Source organism: Rhinoraja longicauda, chromosome 20 (genome assembly GCF_053455715.1).
Source record: "Rhinoraja longicauda isolate Sanriku21f chromosome 20, sRhiLon1.1, whole genome shotgun sequence".
NCBI lineage: Eukaryota > Metazoa > Chordata > Chondrichthyes > Rajiformes > Arhynchobatidae > Rhinoraja > Rhinoraja longicauda.
This window is the reverse complement of record NC_135972.1, coordinates 6832970-6852039: the sequence shown is the minus strand read 5'-3', so window position 1 is coordinate 6852039 and position 19070 is coordinate 6832970. Positions and strand designations below refer to the sequence as shown.

Sequence of the window (19070 nt, the reverse complement as noted above, 5' to 3'; positions counted from 1 at the left end):
ACAGCTCGCCAGCATGGCACTGTGCTAGTTAATGCCTCATTTGTATTATCTGACTCCAACCAGTGAATAAATACGAAAGGAATTGCAAACGAAAAGATTAAACCTTATAGGGTGTTCCCATCCTACCCACTCCCAGTCCTTTGCCCAAGTCTAAGATTAATTCAATTGCTATCCGAGGTCTCTCTCAGCCACCCAGCGGTTCGTGTGTGCTGGGAAATATTTGGTGGAGCTGGGATCAGTGCCAGACGAGGTCAGAGATGATCTCAAGGCCAAGAGATTGCTTACACCCACCGTACACAAATACAGTGCTCCCCTGTTCACTTTCATGAGTCTTGTGCTCTATTTTCCTATAATATTTTTTAAAAAGAGATTGTAAATTATAGTCTTTTTACTTTTTTTAAATCGCAAGTCCTCATCTGGAGGTGCAGTTGCAGGTGGACGGTCAATGGACCTGATGTCACCAGCTTTGAAATCTGATGCAGCTGAGCAATTTTGATAAGTTTTATGAGTAATTGCAACTTCTCCACTTCGTGTGTGCGTGTGTATATGTGTCTGTATTTATATATACACCGATGAGCCAAAACATTATGACCTGATGAGCCAAAACATTATGACCACCCGCCTAATATGCTGTTGGTCCTCTGTGTGCAGCCCCATACGCAGCAGGGTGCGATGCACTGTGTATTGTGACACATTCCTCCCGTGACCACCATTAAGGTTTTCTGTGACTTGTGCCACAGTAGGCTTTCTGTCGGTTCGGACCAGACGGGATAGCCTTCGTTGCCTTTGCGCATCGATGAGCCTTGGGCGCCCAACACCCTGTCTGTCGCCGGTTTGTGGTTTGTCCATCCTCATACCACTGTCGGTAGGTACTCTCCACTGCTGACCGGGAGCACCCCACAAGCCTTGCTGTATCAGAGATGCTCTGACCCAGTCGTCTGGCCATAACAATTTGGCCCTTGTCGAAGTCGCTCAGGTCTTTACTCGTGCCCATTTCTCCTGCATCCAACACATCAACTTCAAGAACTGACTGTTCACTTGCTGCCTAATATATCCCACCCCTTGACAGGTGCCATTGTAACAAGATAATCAATGTTATTCACTTCACCTGTCAGTGGTCATAATGTTTTGGCTGATCGGTGTATGATGTGTTTGTGCAAGTGTGTGTGCATGCATCATATGAGTGCGTGTGTGAGTACATGCACCCGGCTGCATGCGTTCTGTGCTTGTGAGTGTGGGCATATGTGCATGGCTGCATATGTTGTGTGAGTGCATCGTGCGAGTGTGCATGGGTGCATGTATGGTATTTATGCATGCATCATGTGAGTTTGCCTGGGCGCAAGGGTGCCTGTGCTGTGTGTATGTACGCATCATCTAAGTGTGTGCGAGCCTATGTGCATGTGTATGTTTGTTCCAACGCTTGTTGAATCCTGATGAAAGACAGCTCCAACGATGAAGCAATTTCTCCATGTAATCTTCACATTTCAGCCCAAAAAGGGCATGTGGCTTCGCATATCATGACTTACAGGAACAAGCAGCGTGAGATTTTGGCCCGACAGGTTGACAATTGAAACAGAGCAGAACTTGCAGAAAGTCAAGTCGAAAGCAAGCTGGAGCAGGAATGGGGAAGCACACTGGTTGGACAAACCAGCGGGAGCCGAGATGATGTGAAACACTGAGTTGCTCATCAGAAAGACTGAGGTTGCAGACTGGAAATAAATGCATGTGAATCTAGAATAAAAATTGTTGTTGGGCAGACAGGTAGCGTTAAAGACTAATCCCATGGGGGATGTGAAATCTAGAAGGGGAACTATTTTCTATCACATTTTCATGTTCCTCTGGTATCTTTAGAAATGAGATACAATGCTGAGTGGAAACAAGATTACTTTCTGGTTTTGCTTCTGCAGTTTAATTGCATGGTACTGGTCATGTGGCATCATCGGAGATTAGCAGCAAGTCATTCAGTGGAGTGGTGTTTAGTTGTATTATTAATTGTTCTGTTTCCTGGTTTAAAATCCTGGCGAGAGCAGAAAGGCATCCAACTTTAATGAAATCAACGTGCAAGCAAATCTCAGCAAGGTGGTAAATAGGCATGTTTGCCGCTGTAAGGTTTTGAGTGGAAAAATGAATGAATTCTTGTTGTTTAGTCCTGCGCTGCCTTTGAAGCAACTCGCGGATCATAAAGTAATATAATTCTGCCTGCTTTCACACAGTGCCTCGAAAACCTTTGCATCTTCAAAGTGCGGCAGGAGAGGCAAGGATGGACTCCTTCACGCCACCCAATCCCTGCAAGGAAAAAGTTGGCAAAGTGTCAGATCTGATCAACCGGTTTCAAGGAAGCAGGTAATGATGCACGTCAGTGGGCGTTTGTACGTGAGGTTGTGCTTATATAACTAGTCTTTACTCCGTGATCCTCTCTGCTCTAGCCCCGCCCGCGCTCAACACCCATTTCCAAATGGATGTATCAATTAATGAATCGGTAGGGTCATAGAGAGTCAATAAGTGATACAGCATGGAAACAGGCCCTTCGGCCCAACTTGTCCACACAGGCCAACATGCCCCATCTACACTAGTCCCACCCGCCTGCGTTTGGCCCATATCCCTCTAAACCTGCCCTAACTGAGTACCTGTCCAGCTGTTTTTTAAAACGTTGTGATAGTACCTGCATCAACTATCTCCTCTGGCAGCTCGTTCCATATTTCTGTAATTTCAGCAATTCTGAATTATTTATCTTTTGAAAGACACTGCTTTGTGGGTCAGTCAGCTGATGAAACATATTGAAGTTGGGGCTTGGCATTTTTATTAACCAAACACTGAGCAAACTTGAATTCATTCACGGTATAAAAGGAACACAATGATCTCTCTGTCTATTTTACAGTCAGTTCTGACGAAGGTCCTGTATCTGAAACATTCATTGTTCTCTGTCGACAGGAGCTGCCTGGCCTGCTGAGTGTTTTCAGCATTTTCTGTCTTTATTCTTAGTTTTAAGATGAAAGAGGCTTAGCTTTAGGGTGAGAGGGTCAAAGTTTAAAGGGAGACGGGTGGGGATTTGTTTTTTTTACACAGAGGGTGGTGACTGTGTAACTGGGTGAGTGAATTGCTTTGCCCTGCCCCCATCTCTTTTCCTGTTTTCTCCCCCCTATTACAACCAGTTTGTAGAGGGGTTTACCTACCCAAAACTTCATCTATCCATGTCCTCCAGAGATGCCTCCTGACCCGCTGAGTTACTCCGGCACTTTGCGTTTTGTTCCTTAAGCTTACACGGTAAGTAACATTGCAGGAGGTGTTGGGTTGTGTGAGAGTGGGCTGGAGAATTCAAGTGGAAGGAAGTAGATGGCTTTGAAATGAAGTGCGTTCTTTCCATTGTAATATTCATTTCCATCGTGCCCCTCGTTTTTCTTGTTGAAGGTTGGGAGGAGATCATGGCCACCTGAACAGTCCTGTTGCAATTTATTTTGCTTTATATGAAGAATCCTTTGAATTTTATTAAAAACCAGTGCATAGACTTTTAAAAGAACATGGGCATGAAGGCAGAAACAAGGAACAAGGGGAGGCACCAGTGACACAGTGGTAGAGTTGCTTCCTTACAACGCTTACAGTGCCAGAGAGCCAGGTTTGATCCTGGCTACGGGCACTGTCTGTACGGAGTTTGTACGTTCCCGTCGTGACCCGCGTGGGTTTTGTCCGAGATCTTCGGTTTCCTCCCACACTCCAAGGACGTACAGGTTTGCAGGTTAATTGGCTTGGTGTAAGTGTAAAAATTGTAGGATGGTGTTAAAGTGCAGGGATCGCTGGTTGGTGCGGACTCAGTGGGCTGAAGGGACTGTTTTCGTGCTGTATCGCTAAATTAAACTAAACGGCACATGCTTGTTTACGCAAAATGAAACACAGTGCTGGAGTAACTCAGCAGGTCAGGCATCATCTCTAGTGCACATGGATAGATGATGTTTTGGGTCGAAACCTTTCTTCAGACTGATGGGGTCACATTACAGAGGCCAATTAACCTACAAGCCCACTCGTCTTTGGAATGTGGGAGGAAACTGGAGAACCCAGAGGAAAACCATGCAGTCACAGGGAGAACATGCAAACTCCATGCAGAGACAGCACCTGTGGTCAGGATGGAACCCAGGTCCCGGGCGCTGGGGGGTAGCAACTCTACCAGCAGCGCCGCCCGCTGAATCACGGTGCCGCCCAAAGGAAACTTTGCCACTTTGACAGAAGAGTTGTTCCCACAGCATTGTCTTCACTCACGAGTGTCAGAGCCTTCCTCTCTTTGTCAGGACAGCCCAGTACCATTGCTGCCTGTGTCTTGTCACTGGTCTGTGGAGTAGGGAGTAGCAGCATTACCAGTGCTGTGCATCCAGCCCATGTAGATGCAGGAAGCAACTGCAGGTGCTGGTTTACACCGAAGACAGACACACAATGCTGGAGTAAACTCAGCAGGACAGGGAGCATCTCTGGAGAGAAGGAATGGGTAACGTTTCGGGTCGAGACCCTTCTTCAGACTCTGAAAGTCACCCATTCCTTCTCTCCAGAGATACTGCCTGTCCAGCTGAGTTACTCTAGCATTTTGTGTCTATCTTCCGTGTAGATGTAGGGTGGGTAATGCATCACTGGATAATGATTTTGGAGAAGGGACCTGCTTTGTAATATCTGCCGGAAGACACAAAATGCTAGAGTAACTCAACGGGGCAGGCAGCATCTCTGGAGAGAAGGAATGGGTGACATTTCGGGTCAAGACCCTTCTTCAGACTTCAGACTTGTAATATCTGCCCCTCGTATTCCCTTGGCAGAGGGCAAAGGGGATAAAAGATTCTTGGAAACAAGGATATACAGAGGTGTGTACAACTCAGAAACCCGAAGCAGTGGCGTTGTCTGCATCCCTTCAAACGTCTTGTCTAGAGGATGGTTCGTTGCATCTCCTCACAGTTCTGAGAAGGGGGAAGCAAGAAAATATTTTGTTGTAGCCGCACATTGCTTCTTTTTCTATAATGCACTGAACTGTTTTGTGGTAATATGCAAGTTATTTATATTTGGCAGAGACAAGTTCTTATCACCATATAACAGATTGACCTCTATTCACAGGTTCTGCTATACGGTGTGCTTGTTTAAGTAGGTTTATTTCTGTTCTGGAGAAATGGAGCACTCGTCCTCATGGGAATGTATTTCTGCATCGTTTCATAGAGCCTGAAAGCAGCAAAAACAACCGGCTTATGTATTTTTTAACTCCCTTTCTAATGCAGCCGCAACTAGAAGCAATGCATTGTGTTGTTTAACTGAAGAGTAGGAATTAACCGCAGCTTTGTATTTTGATAGTCCAGGGAACCCTAATGATTTGAAGAAGGATGTTCAAAGTGGGTCACCTTCCCCTCGAAACCCTGCAAGATCTTTGATTAATTCTCATCAGCCCAAGCTGCTGTCAGACCATCCTATTCTTCAGCGGCAGAGAACGGACACTGTGAAGGTAGACTGTGCTGCGGAATCTGCCTCCAGCGCTGGGCTGCAGCCGGCCAACGGGCTGGTAACCTCGCTGCCAGCGGACAGCATCGACGCCAGCCCGTGTACGGCCGAGTCTGTGATGGACGACAGACCACCGAACGCGAGTCAGGCGCCGTCTACCGAGGGACAAGCAACGCTGGCCGACCTCGATGCCGTCTCGAGTCCGTGCCAGAAACAAGGAGAGGCATCCGAGACGCAGACGCAGACGGCTCTGGAAGCAAAGAAAATTCGCAATGGAGAAATACAGACAAGTGAAAACGAACTGACCGCCGAGAAGAAGGTAAGGAATCCGCCACAAACCGAAGAAGGGTCTCGAGCCGAAACATCACCCATTCCTTCTCCAGTGAAACTGCCTGTCCCGCTGAGTTGCTCCAGCATTTTGTATCTATCTTCGGTGTAAACCAGCATCATCTGCAGTTACGTCCTACGTTTACAAGAGGTAAGTTTGTGTAGGAAGGAACGGCAGATGATGAGGATAGACGCAAAATGCTGGAGTAACCCAGCGGGACAGGCAGGCAGCATCTCTGGAGAGAAGGAATGGGTGACGTTATGGGTCCAGAGTACGTCTCTATTACGCTGCGTAGAATTTTAAGTGGAGATATTTGCTGCGTACATTCTGAGGCGAGCAAGCTAACGGATTGTGGTGAAACTCGGTCAAGGGAAGGTACAATGGAGCAGCAATTGTGTCTTGAAAGAGGATTAAAAAGCATACAATTTTTTAAGTACCGATCCCAAGTAAATGCAGTTTAACATGGGATTGATCAAGCTGGCACTCATTTCCATGAGAAGTGAAGGGAATGAAAGATTGTGCTGTTAATTCTGAGAAGTGCCAATGGATTAAGAATTGAATTGAAATACTTTTTGTCACATGTGACAAGTCAAGTGAAATTCGTTGCTTGCGTGGAGACCCAAGGTATGCAAATAGTCACCACATAAAGGGCACCGACAAAGTTAGCCCATAAAGAGATCAGCTGTTGCCTTATTGAATGGGGCAGCACCAACAGTGGACTGAATGGCCCACTCCAACCTCTATGTCTAATATTAAAGTGCACAAGTGAGAAATTGGTTCGGGCAGGTCCATGTACAGTTCTCCTCAGTGCATGTAATGTTTTCCCAGCACGATGTGTGATATTTCTTCCCTCTCTAACATGGATTGGACCTATCGGGGGCAACATTGTTTGATAGTCACAAATAAACTGGCAGTAAGGCCGAATAGTTATCAATGAGAGTTGTGTTCATCCAGGAGCACTGTGTTTACAGACCTGTTATGCTACTGCAAGTAAGAATTGTGTTGTTCCTTTTTTGGTGCAAATGCCAATTAACCACTCTTGACTCTCGACAACCTATTCATTTGTCTGTCTGTACTTGTTCCCACATTAAACAACCTCTCCAACTACAGGTGTCCGAGGTTATTGGGAGAAGGCAGGAGAATGTGTTAGGAGGGAGAGATAGATCAGCCATATTGAATGGTTGAGTAGACTTGATGGGCTGAATGGCCTAATTCTACTTCTGTTCCTTAGGGCCTTATAACTCACTTTCTCCAGATCCAAGGAGTAGCTGTGGACACTCACGTGGGCTCAAGCTGCCCCTGTGACACATGGAACAGTGGTTGTTTCAGTTCCAATCAGACCCACTCTCTCACCCTCTCTCCAGTGCATCGTGGATGACATCGGTGCCACTTCCTGCTTTACTTCAGTTTACTTTAACTTTACTTTACTTTAGAGATACAGCATGGAAACAGGTCCTTCAGTCAAGTGAGTCCGCTCCAACACTAGCCCTCGATCGCCCCGTACACTAGCACTATTCTACACACTAGGGACCATTTACAATTTTTACCAAAGCTAATTGACACACAAACCTGCACGTCTTTGGAGTGTGGGAGGAAACCGGAGAACCCCACACAGTTTACAGGGAGAACGTACAAACTCCGTACAGACAGCACCCGTAGTCAGGATGGAACCCGGGTCTCTGGCGCTGTAATGCAGCAACAGCATTGTGCTGCCTTATTGAGATTATTTGCAATATTCTGGCACATTTCTGATATAATTGGGCATGTAGATATTAAAGTCCGCGGAGGGAATGAATGATTCATTTAAAGATTCGTTTATGCCAGTATCACTTCCCTTCCCAAGCAGGATCTCTATAATCTCCATGTCAGGGGATCGTCTAGTAACACACATCCATCGCAAGCCCACGTTACCATATCTATTGACCCTACTTCCTCTCCTTCTGCCTCTTGACAGCCCCCATCCCTTTCCCCCCGTTCTTCTGTGTCTGTCGCACTTGTTCTGATGAAGAGCTATTCCGCACAGCTACCTCTGAATGTCCTCCTTCTTCCAGATCCATAGCTTACCATAGTGGACCAAGGTATTTATTCACAAAATGCTGGAGTAACTCAGCAGGTCAGGCAGCTTCTCAGGAGAGAGGGAATGGGTGACGTTTCGGGTCAAGACCCTTCTTCAGACTGGACCAAGGTTTAGAGGACCAAGGCCTTGGCCACATCTTATCCATCTCCTGCAGTGGATGAGAGTGTAAAATATTGGGTAGCCTCTTCAGGGTTGTCCCATCAGAGGCGTAAGGTGCATGGAGAGGGGTGTACGTGACGGTGGGGGGTACAATGGATAAGGAGGGTCAGGATGGGGTTAGGGTTGGTGTGTGCAGCAGAATCCTAACCAAGTGTATTTAGATTTGGTATTATCACAAAGTGCCGGAGTAACTCAGCAGGTCAGGCAGCATCTAGGAGAGAGGGATGGGTGATGTTCCGGGTCGAGACCCTTCCTTTAGATTTGGTGTTTTAGTTTCAGAGATACAGCGCGGAAACAGGCCCTTTGGCCCACCGAGTCCGCACCGTCCAACAATCCCCGCATGTTAACACCATCCTCCACAGGGACAGTTTACACTTATACCAAGCCAATTAGCCTCCAAACCTGTACGTCGTTGGAGTGTGGGAGGAAACCGAAGATCTCGGAAGAAAGCCAAGCGGCCTCGGGGAGAACGTACAAACTCCGTACAGACAGCACCCGCAGTCGGGATGGAACCCGGGTCTCTGGCGCTGTAAGCGCTAAGAGGCAGCAACTCTACCGCTCCGCCACTGTGCCACCCGTATTTCTACTTCAGAGCTCAGCAATCCTTCCAAACATGCACCAACATTTTCCTGCCCCAGTGCTAACTCAGTATTGCTCTCTTAATCTGGCATGGAGTTGTGGTTAGACCACAAGCAGTGTGTTGTCCAAACTGTAAGAAATCTAAACCAGCTTGGGTTCTTTACTTTACCCACGTCCAAGACACTGCACAAGATAAATAGGCCAGAATACTCAGTTCTAGAAGTAGAAAATGAGGGAAGATTTTATTAATGCAACCAGTAATAAAGAGGAAGAGGATTAGACTTTATTGCCTTCCATCACAGTGAGGAATGTGGGGAATCCGCTGTGGTGGATGTTCATGTTAACGTTTATGTAGTTGTGTGTCTTGTTGCTTTTTTTTAGTATGGTTGTATGGTAATTCGAGTTTCACTGGACCTTAATTGGTACATGTGACAATAAACAGACCTTTGAAACCTTTATTTTTTTTTCTTTGTAGGAGACAAACGAAGAAAAGCTATATAAGATTGCCAACGAGCTTTTGCTGACAGAGAGAGCGTTTGTGAGCAAGCTTCATCTACTAGATCAGGTGAGTGGCGGATTTGTCCGAGCTTGTGTTTCCTTTCTACAGGACCCTTTTTCGGACTGATTCAGAAAGTCCTGACTTGAAACGTCACCTATCTATTCCCTCCCACAGATGCTGCCTCTAACTTGCTGATTTACTCCAGTGGCTTATGTTTTGTTCAATATTCCAGCTTGTACAGTCCTTTGTTTCTCCAAGGAAGGGAACACCTCTTCCTTTGTGTAGGAAGGAACTGCAGATGCTGGTTTACACCAAAGAGAGACCACACAAAATGCTGGAGTAACTCAGTGGGGCAGGCAACATCTCTGGAGAGAAGGAATGGGTGACATTTCGGGTCGAAACCCTTCTTCAGACTGGTCTGAGGCAGCGTGGGTTTCCTCTGGGTGCTCGGGTTTCCTCCCACTTTGCTGTGACGTACAGGTTTGTGGTTTGGTTGGCTTCTGTGGGTTGTGCAGGTTATGTGGATCGCTGGTGGAGCCGCTGCCTTACGACACCACAGTTCCGGGTTCCACCGTGGCCCTGGGCACTCCACGTGGCCGCGTGGGTTTCCTCCGTGTGCTCCGGTTCTGTCCTACAGACTGCTAGTATCCCTGGTGTGTAGGATAGAACGAGTGTACGGATGGTCGCTGGTCGACATGGACATGATCTTTCCACCCTGCATCTCACAACTGAACAAGGCTGAAAGAGTTCAAAAGCACCTTTCCCTCCATCCACCTAGTGGTCACTCCGTGACACAACAAACTCGTTCTAATTCTCCTTCCCATTCCCACACTGACCTTTCTTTCTATCCTTGGTCTCCTCCATTGTCAGAGTGAGGCTAAACGCAAATTGGAGGAACTGCATCTCATATTATGCTTGGGTAGCTTCCAGCCCAGTGATGAATATTGAAGGTAGACACAAAATGCTGGAGTAACTCAGCAGGTCAGGCAGCATCTTGGGAGAGAAGGAATGGGTGACGTTTCGAGTCGAGACCCTTCTTCAGACTGATGTCAGGGGAGGGGGTGGGACGAAGATAGCTCGTCAGAAAGAGGAGGAGAACCTCTTCAAAGTTGACATACCTTGAAGAGATTTCGCAGTGGAGTGGCAAAATGTGTAGGAAAAAACTGCAGATGCTGGTTTAAATCGAAGGTAGACACAAACTGCTGGGGTAACTCAGCAGGTCAGGGAGCATCTCGGGAGATGCTGCCTCTCTCTCTCTCTCTCTCTCTCTCTCTCTCTCTCCCTCCCCTCAATTTACTTTACTTAACAACCTTCAGGCTATTGAACACCACAAACGCCAACTAAACTATGAACTACGAACTGCCTGCGTCGCTCTTGGGGCTTGTTGTGTTTTTTGCACTCTATCGGGTATTTTATTTATTGAACTTCTTTTTTTTGCTTCGTTTATTGTGTTATCTATTGAGTACTGTGCTTCCAACCTGGCTGGGCTGCTGCTGACAGTGGGAATGTCATTGTTAAGTATGAAATATTGACACTGGTGAATTTCCTGCGCAGGTATTCTGTGCCAAGTTGCTGGAGGAAGCCAACAGCAAAGGCTCCTTTCCTGCAGAGGTGGTCACCAAGATCTTCTCCAACATTTCATCCATTTATGCCTTCCACAGTCAGTTTCTGTTGCCGGAGCTCGAAACACGTATGAATCTTTGGTAAGTTTTCAAAATTATCTTTCTTTTTGTACTTCCTTGGGCGTGGCGGTTGGGGGTGGCGCAGCGGTAGAGTTGCTGCCTTACAGCGAATACAGCGCCGAAGACCCGAGTTCGATCCCGACTACGGGCGCTGTCTGTACAGAGTTTGTACGTTCTCCCTGTGACCTGCATGGGTTTTCTCCGAGATTTCTTCGGTTTCCTCCCACACTCCAAAGACGTACAGGTTTGTAGGTTAATTGGCTTGGTATAAATGTAAATTTTCCCTAGTGTGTGGAGGATAGTGTTAATGTGCAGGGATCGCTGGTTGGTGCAGACTCGATGGGCCGAAGGGCCTGTTTCCGCAATGTATCTCTAAACTAAACTAAACTAGTTTAGAGATATAGCGCAGAAGCCGGCCCTTCCACCCAGAATCCGCGCTGACCAGCGATCCCTGCACATTAACACTACCCTACACACACCAGGGACAAGTTACAATTATACCAAGCCAATTAACCGGCAAACCTGCACGTCTTTGGAGTGAGGGAGGAAATGGGAGCCCTCGTCAATCTTTCAGTTTCAACATTTCAGTTTAGTTTATTGTCACATCTACCGAGGAACAGTGAAAAGCTTTTGTCCCGTGCTAACCAGTCAGCGGAAAGACAATACATTATTACAATCCAGCCATTTATAGTGTATAGATACAATGATAAGGGAATAACGTTTAGTGCAAGGTAAAGCCTGTAAATTCCGATCAAGGATAGTTCGAGGGTCATCAAAGAGGTGGATAGTAGTTCAGCACTGCTCACTGGGGGAAAACCCATGGGGTCACAGGGAGAACGTACAAACTCCGTACAGACAGCACCCGTAGTCGGGATCGAAACCGGGTTTCTGGCGCTGCGAGGCAGCAACTCTACCTCTGCACCACCATGCCACATGCTTGGAACTAACTGTTGGAGGTTAACCATTAAAAAAAATAGTTTACTTGGTGTGCAAGGCAAGGGTCATTGGTCTTCCTGAGAAGCAGGGAAGTGTGCGAAGTTTCCTGCAAGTGGTTTGCGGTGTTTAGATTTATTATTGTCACGTGCATCGAAGTACAGTGAAAAATGTTGTTTTGCACGCTATCAGATCAGATAATACTCTATGTAAATACAATCAAGACAAACTCAAGTACAATAGGGAGAGCAAAGAGTGGAGAGTGTGAGAAGAGATATGAATACTGTCACCTTCCCAAAAACAGGTGCGTTGTCCACGAGGGCCAACGATACCCTGGTGGTTTGGCACTTTGAACATAGACAGCACAACACAGCCACAGGCCCTTTGGCCAACCGGGCCAAACATGATGTCAAGTTGGACTGATCTCCTCTGCCTGCACGTGATCTATATCCCGCCATTCCCTGCATATCCATGTACCTATCTAAACGGTTAACTAACCAACACCACCCACTCCAAGCAGGCACCACCATCTTGTTTGTCCTGCGCGGCTTCTTGGTGGCACGGTGGCACAGCGGTAGAGTTGCTGCCTTACCGCGCCAGGGACCCGGGTTCGATGCTGACCTTGGGTGCTGCCCGTACGGAGTTTGACGGCTCTCCCTCACCTTTTTTTTTCTTCCTTTGAATGAATACTTATTGTCCCAAGGTATGCAAATAGTCGCCACATAAAGGGCGCGGACTAAGTTACAAAGTATCCGCACCAGATCCCCCTTTGTTCTTCCCCTCCCCCTCCCCCGCCCTCACAGAGGTCCCCCCACGCCGAGTCCTCCATTGTTCTCCCCCCTCCATTACAGAGGTCCCCCCTTGTCGGGTCCTCCATTGTTCTCCCCCTCCCCCATGGCGGTCCCCCCACGCCGGGTCCTCCATTGTTCTCCCCCCCCCCCTCCCTCATGGCGGTCCCCCCACGCCGGGTCCTCCATTGTTCTCCCCCCTCCATCATGGCGGTCTTCCCACGCCAGGTCCTCCATTGTTCTCCCCCCCTCCCTCATGGCGATCCCCCCACGCCGGGTCCTCTTCGCTCTTTCCCTCGGCAGCGGCGTCCTCAGTTCCAAGTGGTCCGTCCTCGTCTGTCAGCCGGCACCATCAGCGACCGCCGCACTGACCTCTCTACTATCGCCACCGGGAGCTCTCCAGACGCCTCTGTGGCGCTGACCCCAGCCGCGGGCTCTGCCGACCCGCCTGGAGGCGTCTGCCGCAGCGACCCACCGGAAGGGCCCTTATTTCCATCGCCCATAATATCACGAAGGATACAGAAGGCTCTTTCAAACAAGTGAGAAGAAATACAAGCTCAGGAATTTAGGAGTCAGATATTAGTAATGATAAAGGATTGATGAAAGGTCCAAAAAGCTGCATAAATAAACAGACCATTTTCAGGTGTGTGTTCCATTCCTTCTGCAGTGAGGCCTTAATGAGTTATCCTTTACATTGATGACTGAGATGAAAAGGCAAGTGTAATATTTCCAGATTTGATGACGGTTCAAAGCTGGAGTGGAAACTGAGCTCTGTGGAGGTCACAGGAGTTTACAAAATGACACAGACGGGTTAAGTGAGGGACAACTATGTGGCAGGTAATGTGATCGTGTGGTGAATCTGTGGAATTCTGCCACAGAAGGCTGTGGAGGCCGTCAATGAATATTTTTAAGGCAGAGATAGATAGATTCTTGTTTAGTGCGGGTGTCAAGGGTTATGGGGAGAAGGCAGGAGAATGGGGTTAGGAACGAGCGATAGATCAGCCACGATTGAATGGCGGAGTAGACTTGATGGGCTGAATGGCCTAATTCTGCTCCTATTATTTATGACCTTATGAGGTAGAGTGTGATGTGTGAAAATGGGAGGTTACCCGTTTGGTAGGAAGAAAGCAGCCACAGGATGTTTTCTGCAACATGACAAGCTTAGGGTAAATGTGGACACGTTACATTTGCCTTTTCATCTCTAGTCTGCGGTGACAGAAGTGAACACTAACTGCATTTCTTCAGATGTGGTATTTGCTTTGACATAATCTTTTCAGTTCTTAGACATTTCAGTTCTAAACCTCAAAGAATAAATGCCGTTATCCCCTTAGCCTTTTTATATTTGTTTTGGCATGGGAGGGTGGGGAGAGGTTCTTTTTAGTTAAATAGATCCACGTGGAATAGTTAAGTTGAATAGCATAGATGGGCTTAAACAGAAGCTGGCTAAAGTATGTGAAGGAATAGGAAACGTAATGTGTAGGAAGGAACTACAGATGCTGGTTTAAACCAAACATAGACACAAAAAGCTGGAGTAACTCAGCGGGACAGGTAGCATCTCTGGAGAGAAGGAATGGGCGATATTTCGGGTCGAGACACTTCTTCAGACTGATCTGAAATGTCACCTGTTCTTTCTCTCCAGAGATGCTGCCTGTCCCGCTGAGTTACTCCAGCTTTTTGTGTCTATCTTAGGAAATGAAAGACAATGGGGATGCAGTGAATGGATATGCTGTGGGTCGCATCCAATGCTGTATATATGCTGACACTGGGCAGTTGGGCTGAATGGCCTTTTTTAAGTTCCATGAAATAACCCTTCATTCATTATGTTAACTCACCCGAGGGATTTAGTTTCGTTTAGCTTAGAAATACTTTGTGGGAACATGCCCTTCGGCCCATTGAGTCTGTGTTGGCCAACGACCACTCATACACTAGCACTATCCTACACACTAAGGACAATTTTACACAAGCCAATTAACCTACAAACATGTACGTCTTTGGCGTGTGGGAGGAAACCGGAGCACCCAAGAGGAAACCCACGCGGTCACAGGGAGAACGTACAGACAGCACCCGTAGTCAGAATCGAACCCGGGTCTCTGGCGCTATAAGGCAGCACCTCCACTGTGCCACTGTGTCACTGGGATACTAGTGTTAATAAGACATTCTCTGTCAGTCAGTGACCATGGATCTTTGCAAACCACATTCTCACGTCCGCCGTCTGACCAACCTGGGCCAGTGGTGATGACTTCCTTATGTGGGGCCATACAAAACAAATCAGAGCAAAGAATGTCATGCTGCTGAAATTTCCCCATCAATCGCCTCATATTTTGCAAAGCTGTTTTTGTTGCTGTTGAATATAGTTGTGGTTTTGGAGAGAATAATGGAAGGAGATAATAACCTTGTTGAGGCTTGTTGCCAAAGGTCTGCTTTTCTTTTTAATCAGTGGGTTTCTTGACAAATTCACTGATGGGGAAACATAAGCTCCAATTCATATACCAATGTCCCATCAGCCAACACAATTTATTATGCTGCAGACGGACACAAAATGAACTAGTTCCACAGTTGGGCTCACACAGCCAACAGTCTCCAGCCAACAGTCTCCAGCCAACAGTCTCCAGCCAACAGTCTCTAGCCAACAGTCAGCCTATCGGGGAACCTTCTTGCCTGAGGTCATCTGTGGTCGGCCCCGAATTGTTCTGTATTTTTTTTCTTTGCTTCCAGTTTCCCTCCCCCCACTCTCACCCCACAACAACCAGTCTGAAGACGGTCCCATCCCGAAACGTCACCTATCCCTTGCCTTCAGAGATACTGCCTGAACCGCTGAGTTACTCCAGCACTTTGGTATAAACCAGCATCTGCGGTTTTGTTTTTTATTATATTGTGCTGTCGGTTCGTTCATTGCTCGTTATTACGTGACTCAATCTTTTGTAAAAGCTGAGTTTCTATCCTGCAGGGATACCACGCCACAGATAGGAGATATTTTGCAGAAATTGGCCCCGTTCCTGAAGATGTACGGTGAATACGTGAAAAACTTTGAGAAGGCCATGGCACTTCTGAAAACGTGGTTGGGCAGATCACTGCAGTTCAAAGCTATTGTTGATGAAATTCAGGTAACAACAGGAATGACCCAAGTCCCCAATTATAGATGTGATGAGTGATTTAGAGTGAAACTCTTACGATCTGACATCAGTGGTGGGGAAGATGCTGGAGTCAATTATAAAAGACGAAATTGCTGAGCATTTGGATAGCAGTAACGGGATCATTCCGAGTCAGCATGGATTTACGAAGGGGAAATCATGCTTGACAAATCTACTGGAATTTTTTGAGGATGTAACTAGGAAAATTGACAAGGGAGAGTCAGTGGATGTGGTGTACCTCGACTTTCAGAAAGCCTTCGACAAGGTCCCACATAGGAGATTAGTGGGCAAAATTAGGGCACATGGTATTGGGGGTAGGGTACTGACATGGATAGAAAATTGGTTGACAGACAGAAAGCAAAGAGTGGGGATAAATGGGTCCCTTTCGGAATGGCAGGCAGTGACCAGTGGGGTACCGCAAGGTTCGGTGCTGGGACCCCAGCTATTTACGATATACATTAATGACTTAGACGAAGGGATTAAAAGTACCATTAGCAAATTTGCAGATGATACTAAGTTGGGGGGTAGTGTGAATTGTGAGGAAGATGCAATAAGGCTGCAGGGTGACTTGGACAGGTTGTGTGAGTGGGCGGATACATGGCAGATGCAGTTTAATGTAGATAAGTGTGAGGTTATTCACTTTGGAAGTAAGAATAGAAAGGCAGATTATTATCTGAATGGTGTCAAGTTAGGAGGAGGGGGAGTTCAACGAGATCTGGGTGTCCTAGTGCATCAGTCAATGAAAGGAAGCATGCAGGTACAGCAGGCAGTGAAGAAAGCCAATGGAATGTTGGCCTTCGTAACAAGAGGAGTTGAGTATAGGAGCAAAGAGGTCCTTCTACAGTTGTACCGGGCCCTGGTGAGACCGCACCTGGAGTACTGTGTGCAGTTTTGGTCTCCAAATTTGAGGAAGGATATTCTTGCTATGGAGGGCGTGCAGCGTAGGTTCACAAGGTTAATTCCCGGAATGGCGGGGCTGTCGTATGTTGAAAGGCTGGAGCGATTGGGCTTGTATACACTGGAATTTAGAAGGATGAGGGGGGATCTTATTGAAACATATAAGATAATTAGGGGATTGGACACATTAGAGGCAGATAACATGTTCCCAATGTTGGGGGAGTCCAGAACAAGGGGCCACAGTTTAAGAATAAGGGGTAGGCCATTTAGAACGGAGATGAGGAAGAACTTTTTCAGTCAGAGGGTGGTGAAGGTGTGGAATTCTCTGCCTCAGAAGGCAGTGGAGGCCAGTTCGTTGGATGCTTTCAAGAGAGAGCTGGATAGAGCTCTTAAGGATAGCGGAGTGAGGGGGTATGGGGAGAAGGCAGGAACGGGGTACTGATTGAGAGTGATCAGCCATGATCGCATTGAATGGCGGTGCTGGCTCGAAGGGCTGAATGGCCTACTCCTGCACCTATTGTCTATTGTCTATTGTCTATTGCTTGCATTAAAAGTGATGGTGGCATGATATAAGTGTGATTGCAGCATCTTTTGCAACATTTCAACTTGCAATTGAGCCTGATGAGAAAAGGTTTGTCAAATTTCATGGAATAAGATGAATGTTTTCACTAATAAAGACACAAAGTGCTGGAGTAACTCAGCAGGTCAGGCGGCATCCCTGGAGAACATGGAAAGGTGACGTTTCAGGTCGGGACCCTTCTTCAGACTCAGAGCCGCACACCACACTGATTTGTAGATGTATCATCGGTCACTCTCCCAAACCTCCTCTCGCATCCAACTCTCCAGCAATGCAAGACAGAAGAAGCCACAAGGAACTGTAGGTGCTGCAATCGAGTGAAATACAAAAGCGCTGGAGTGACTCAGCGGGTCAGGCAGCATCTGTGGAGGAAGTGGATGTAATGGGTCGAGACCTTGTAGTACGAGGGGCGAAAGCTGGGTTTGCCTCTTTTCCAGGGTCCCAATCTGAAACGTTGCCTCCATTCTCTCCACAGATGCTGCCTGAGCCGCTGAGTTACTCCAGCATTTTGTGTTTCAGTGAGAGACAGATGCAATACTCAGCACCCACCTGGACAGCTGCCACAATGCCAATGAGAGCACAACCATCTCCTTGTTCCTTTCCAAGGCACAAAACGTACTGACTTGAATGTTTGTTACCATCCTTCATGGTGGCTGAATCAAAATCAGGAAACGTCCGATCATGATGATGATGATATTTATTCACAAAATGCTAGAGTAACTCAGCAGGTCAGGCAGCATCTCAGGAGAGAAGGAATGGGTGACGTTTCGGGTCGAGACCCTTCTTCAGACTGATGTCAGGGGGGCCGGACAAAGGAAGGATATAGGTGAAGGCAGGAAGATAGAGGGAGATCTGGGAAGGGGGAGGGGAAGAGAGGGACAGAGGAACTATCTAAAGTTGGAGAAGTCGATGTTCATACCACTGGGCTGCAAGCTGCCCAGGCGAAATATGAGGTGCTGTTCCTCCAATTTCCGGTGGGCCTCACTATGGCACTGGAGGAGGCCCATGACAGAAAGGTCAGACTGGGAATGGGAGGGGGAGTTGAAGTGCACGGTCGCCGGGAGATCAGTTTGGCCAACGCGGACCGAGCACAGGTGTTGAGCGAAGCGATCGCCCAGCCTGCGCTTGGTTTTGCCGATGTAAATAAGTTGACATGATGATGATGATGATACTTTATTGTCATGTACCTCTGCACCTAGACACAAAGAAATTCTTTGTTTTGCAAACATTCCAGTAAAATTGAATCAGTCAATTGAATCATTGAACTGAATTGAATAGATAAGCACAATCAGCGAAATGTACAACAATGCACGAGTGTAGTGTAATAGTGGACTTCACTGAGACGGTACAAAAAGAGTCACCATGTTTCTGGCATTTCAAAGTTCTTCAGAGGACAGGCTTGTCTAGGCCTTAAAGGTCCGTTGTCATGGCGGCACCGATCCTCTCCGTTCGCCGCCATTTTGAAAAAGGCCCTTACCGTCGCAGTCTTCCTCACCAGTTCCCGGTCTTCCGGGTCGAGCGAGAGATGAGGTTCGGACGACTCCAGGTGGGTTCCCGCTTCCGCGCGGGCGAGCCAGGCCTGCTGTCGAGATGTGGCCGCTACTCGCCAGGAGCTCACCACCACAAGGACTACAATGGTTCAGGAAGGTAGCCAACCAGAGATGGGCAATGCATGGAATCTTTGTCAGCATTGCACAGGCCAAGGAATTTTGGCTTGGTGGAGGATTTTCATTCTGCAATACCTTTTGATGCCCCTGGCCATTGTTGATTGAAGTGCTTTGATTGATCCAGCTACGATCATTTAACACAGTGCATTAAAATTTCACTGGGGTGTTTTATGAACTGACAATCTCATCAGAGAGTAGAGGATCAATTCCAACTTCTTTAATATGTAGGAAGGAACTGCAGATGCTGGTTTAAACTGAAGATAGACACAAAATGCTGGAGTAACTCAGCGGGA

At 47.3% G+C, this 19070-nt stretch overlaps 1 protein-coding gene across 3 annotated transcripts in view; it reads left to right on the top strand.

The window, feature by feature from the left end:
- Positions 1–19070, top strand: part of LOC144603531 (FYVE, RhoGEF and PH domain-containing protein 4-like) — a 123444-nt gene that overhangs the window by 69717 nt on the left and 34657 nt on the right. For all 3 annotated transcript variants that reach the window (XM_078416855.1, XM_078416856.1, XM_078416857.1), the window contains exons 3-7: positions 2214–2343; positions 5317–5779; positions 9079–9168; positions 10657–10805; positions 15453–15609. In XM_078416855.1, the coding sequence (XP_078272981.1) occupies positions 2214–2343; positions 5317–5779; positions 9079–9168; positions 10657–10805; positions 15453–15609 (989 nt within the window). The remainder of the gene's footprint in view (positions 1–2213; positions 2344–5316; positions 5780–9078; positions 9169–10656; positions 10806–15452; positions 15610–19070) is intronic.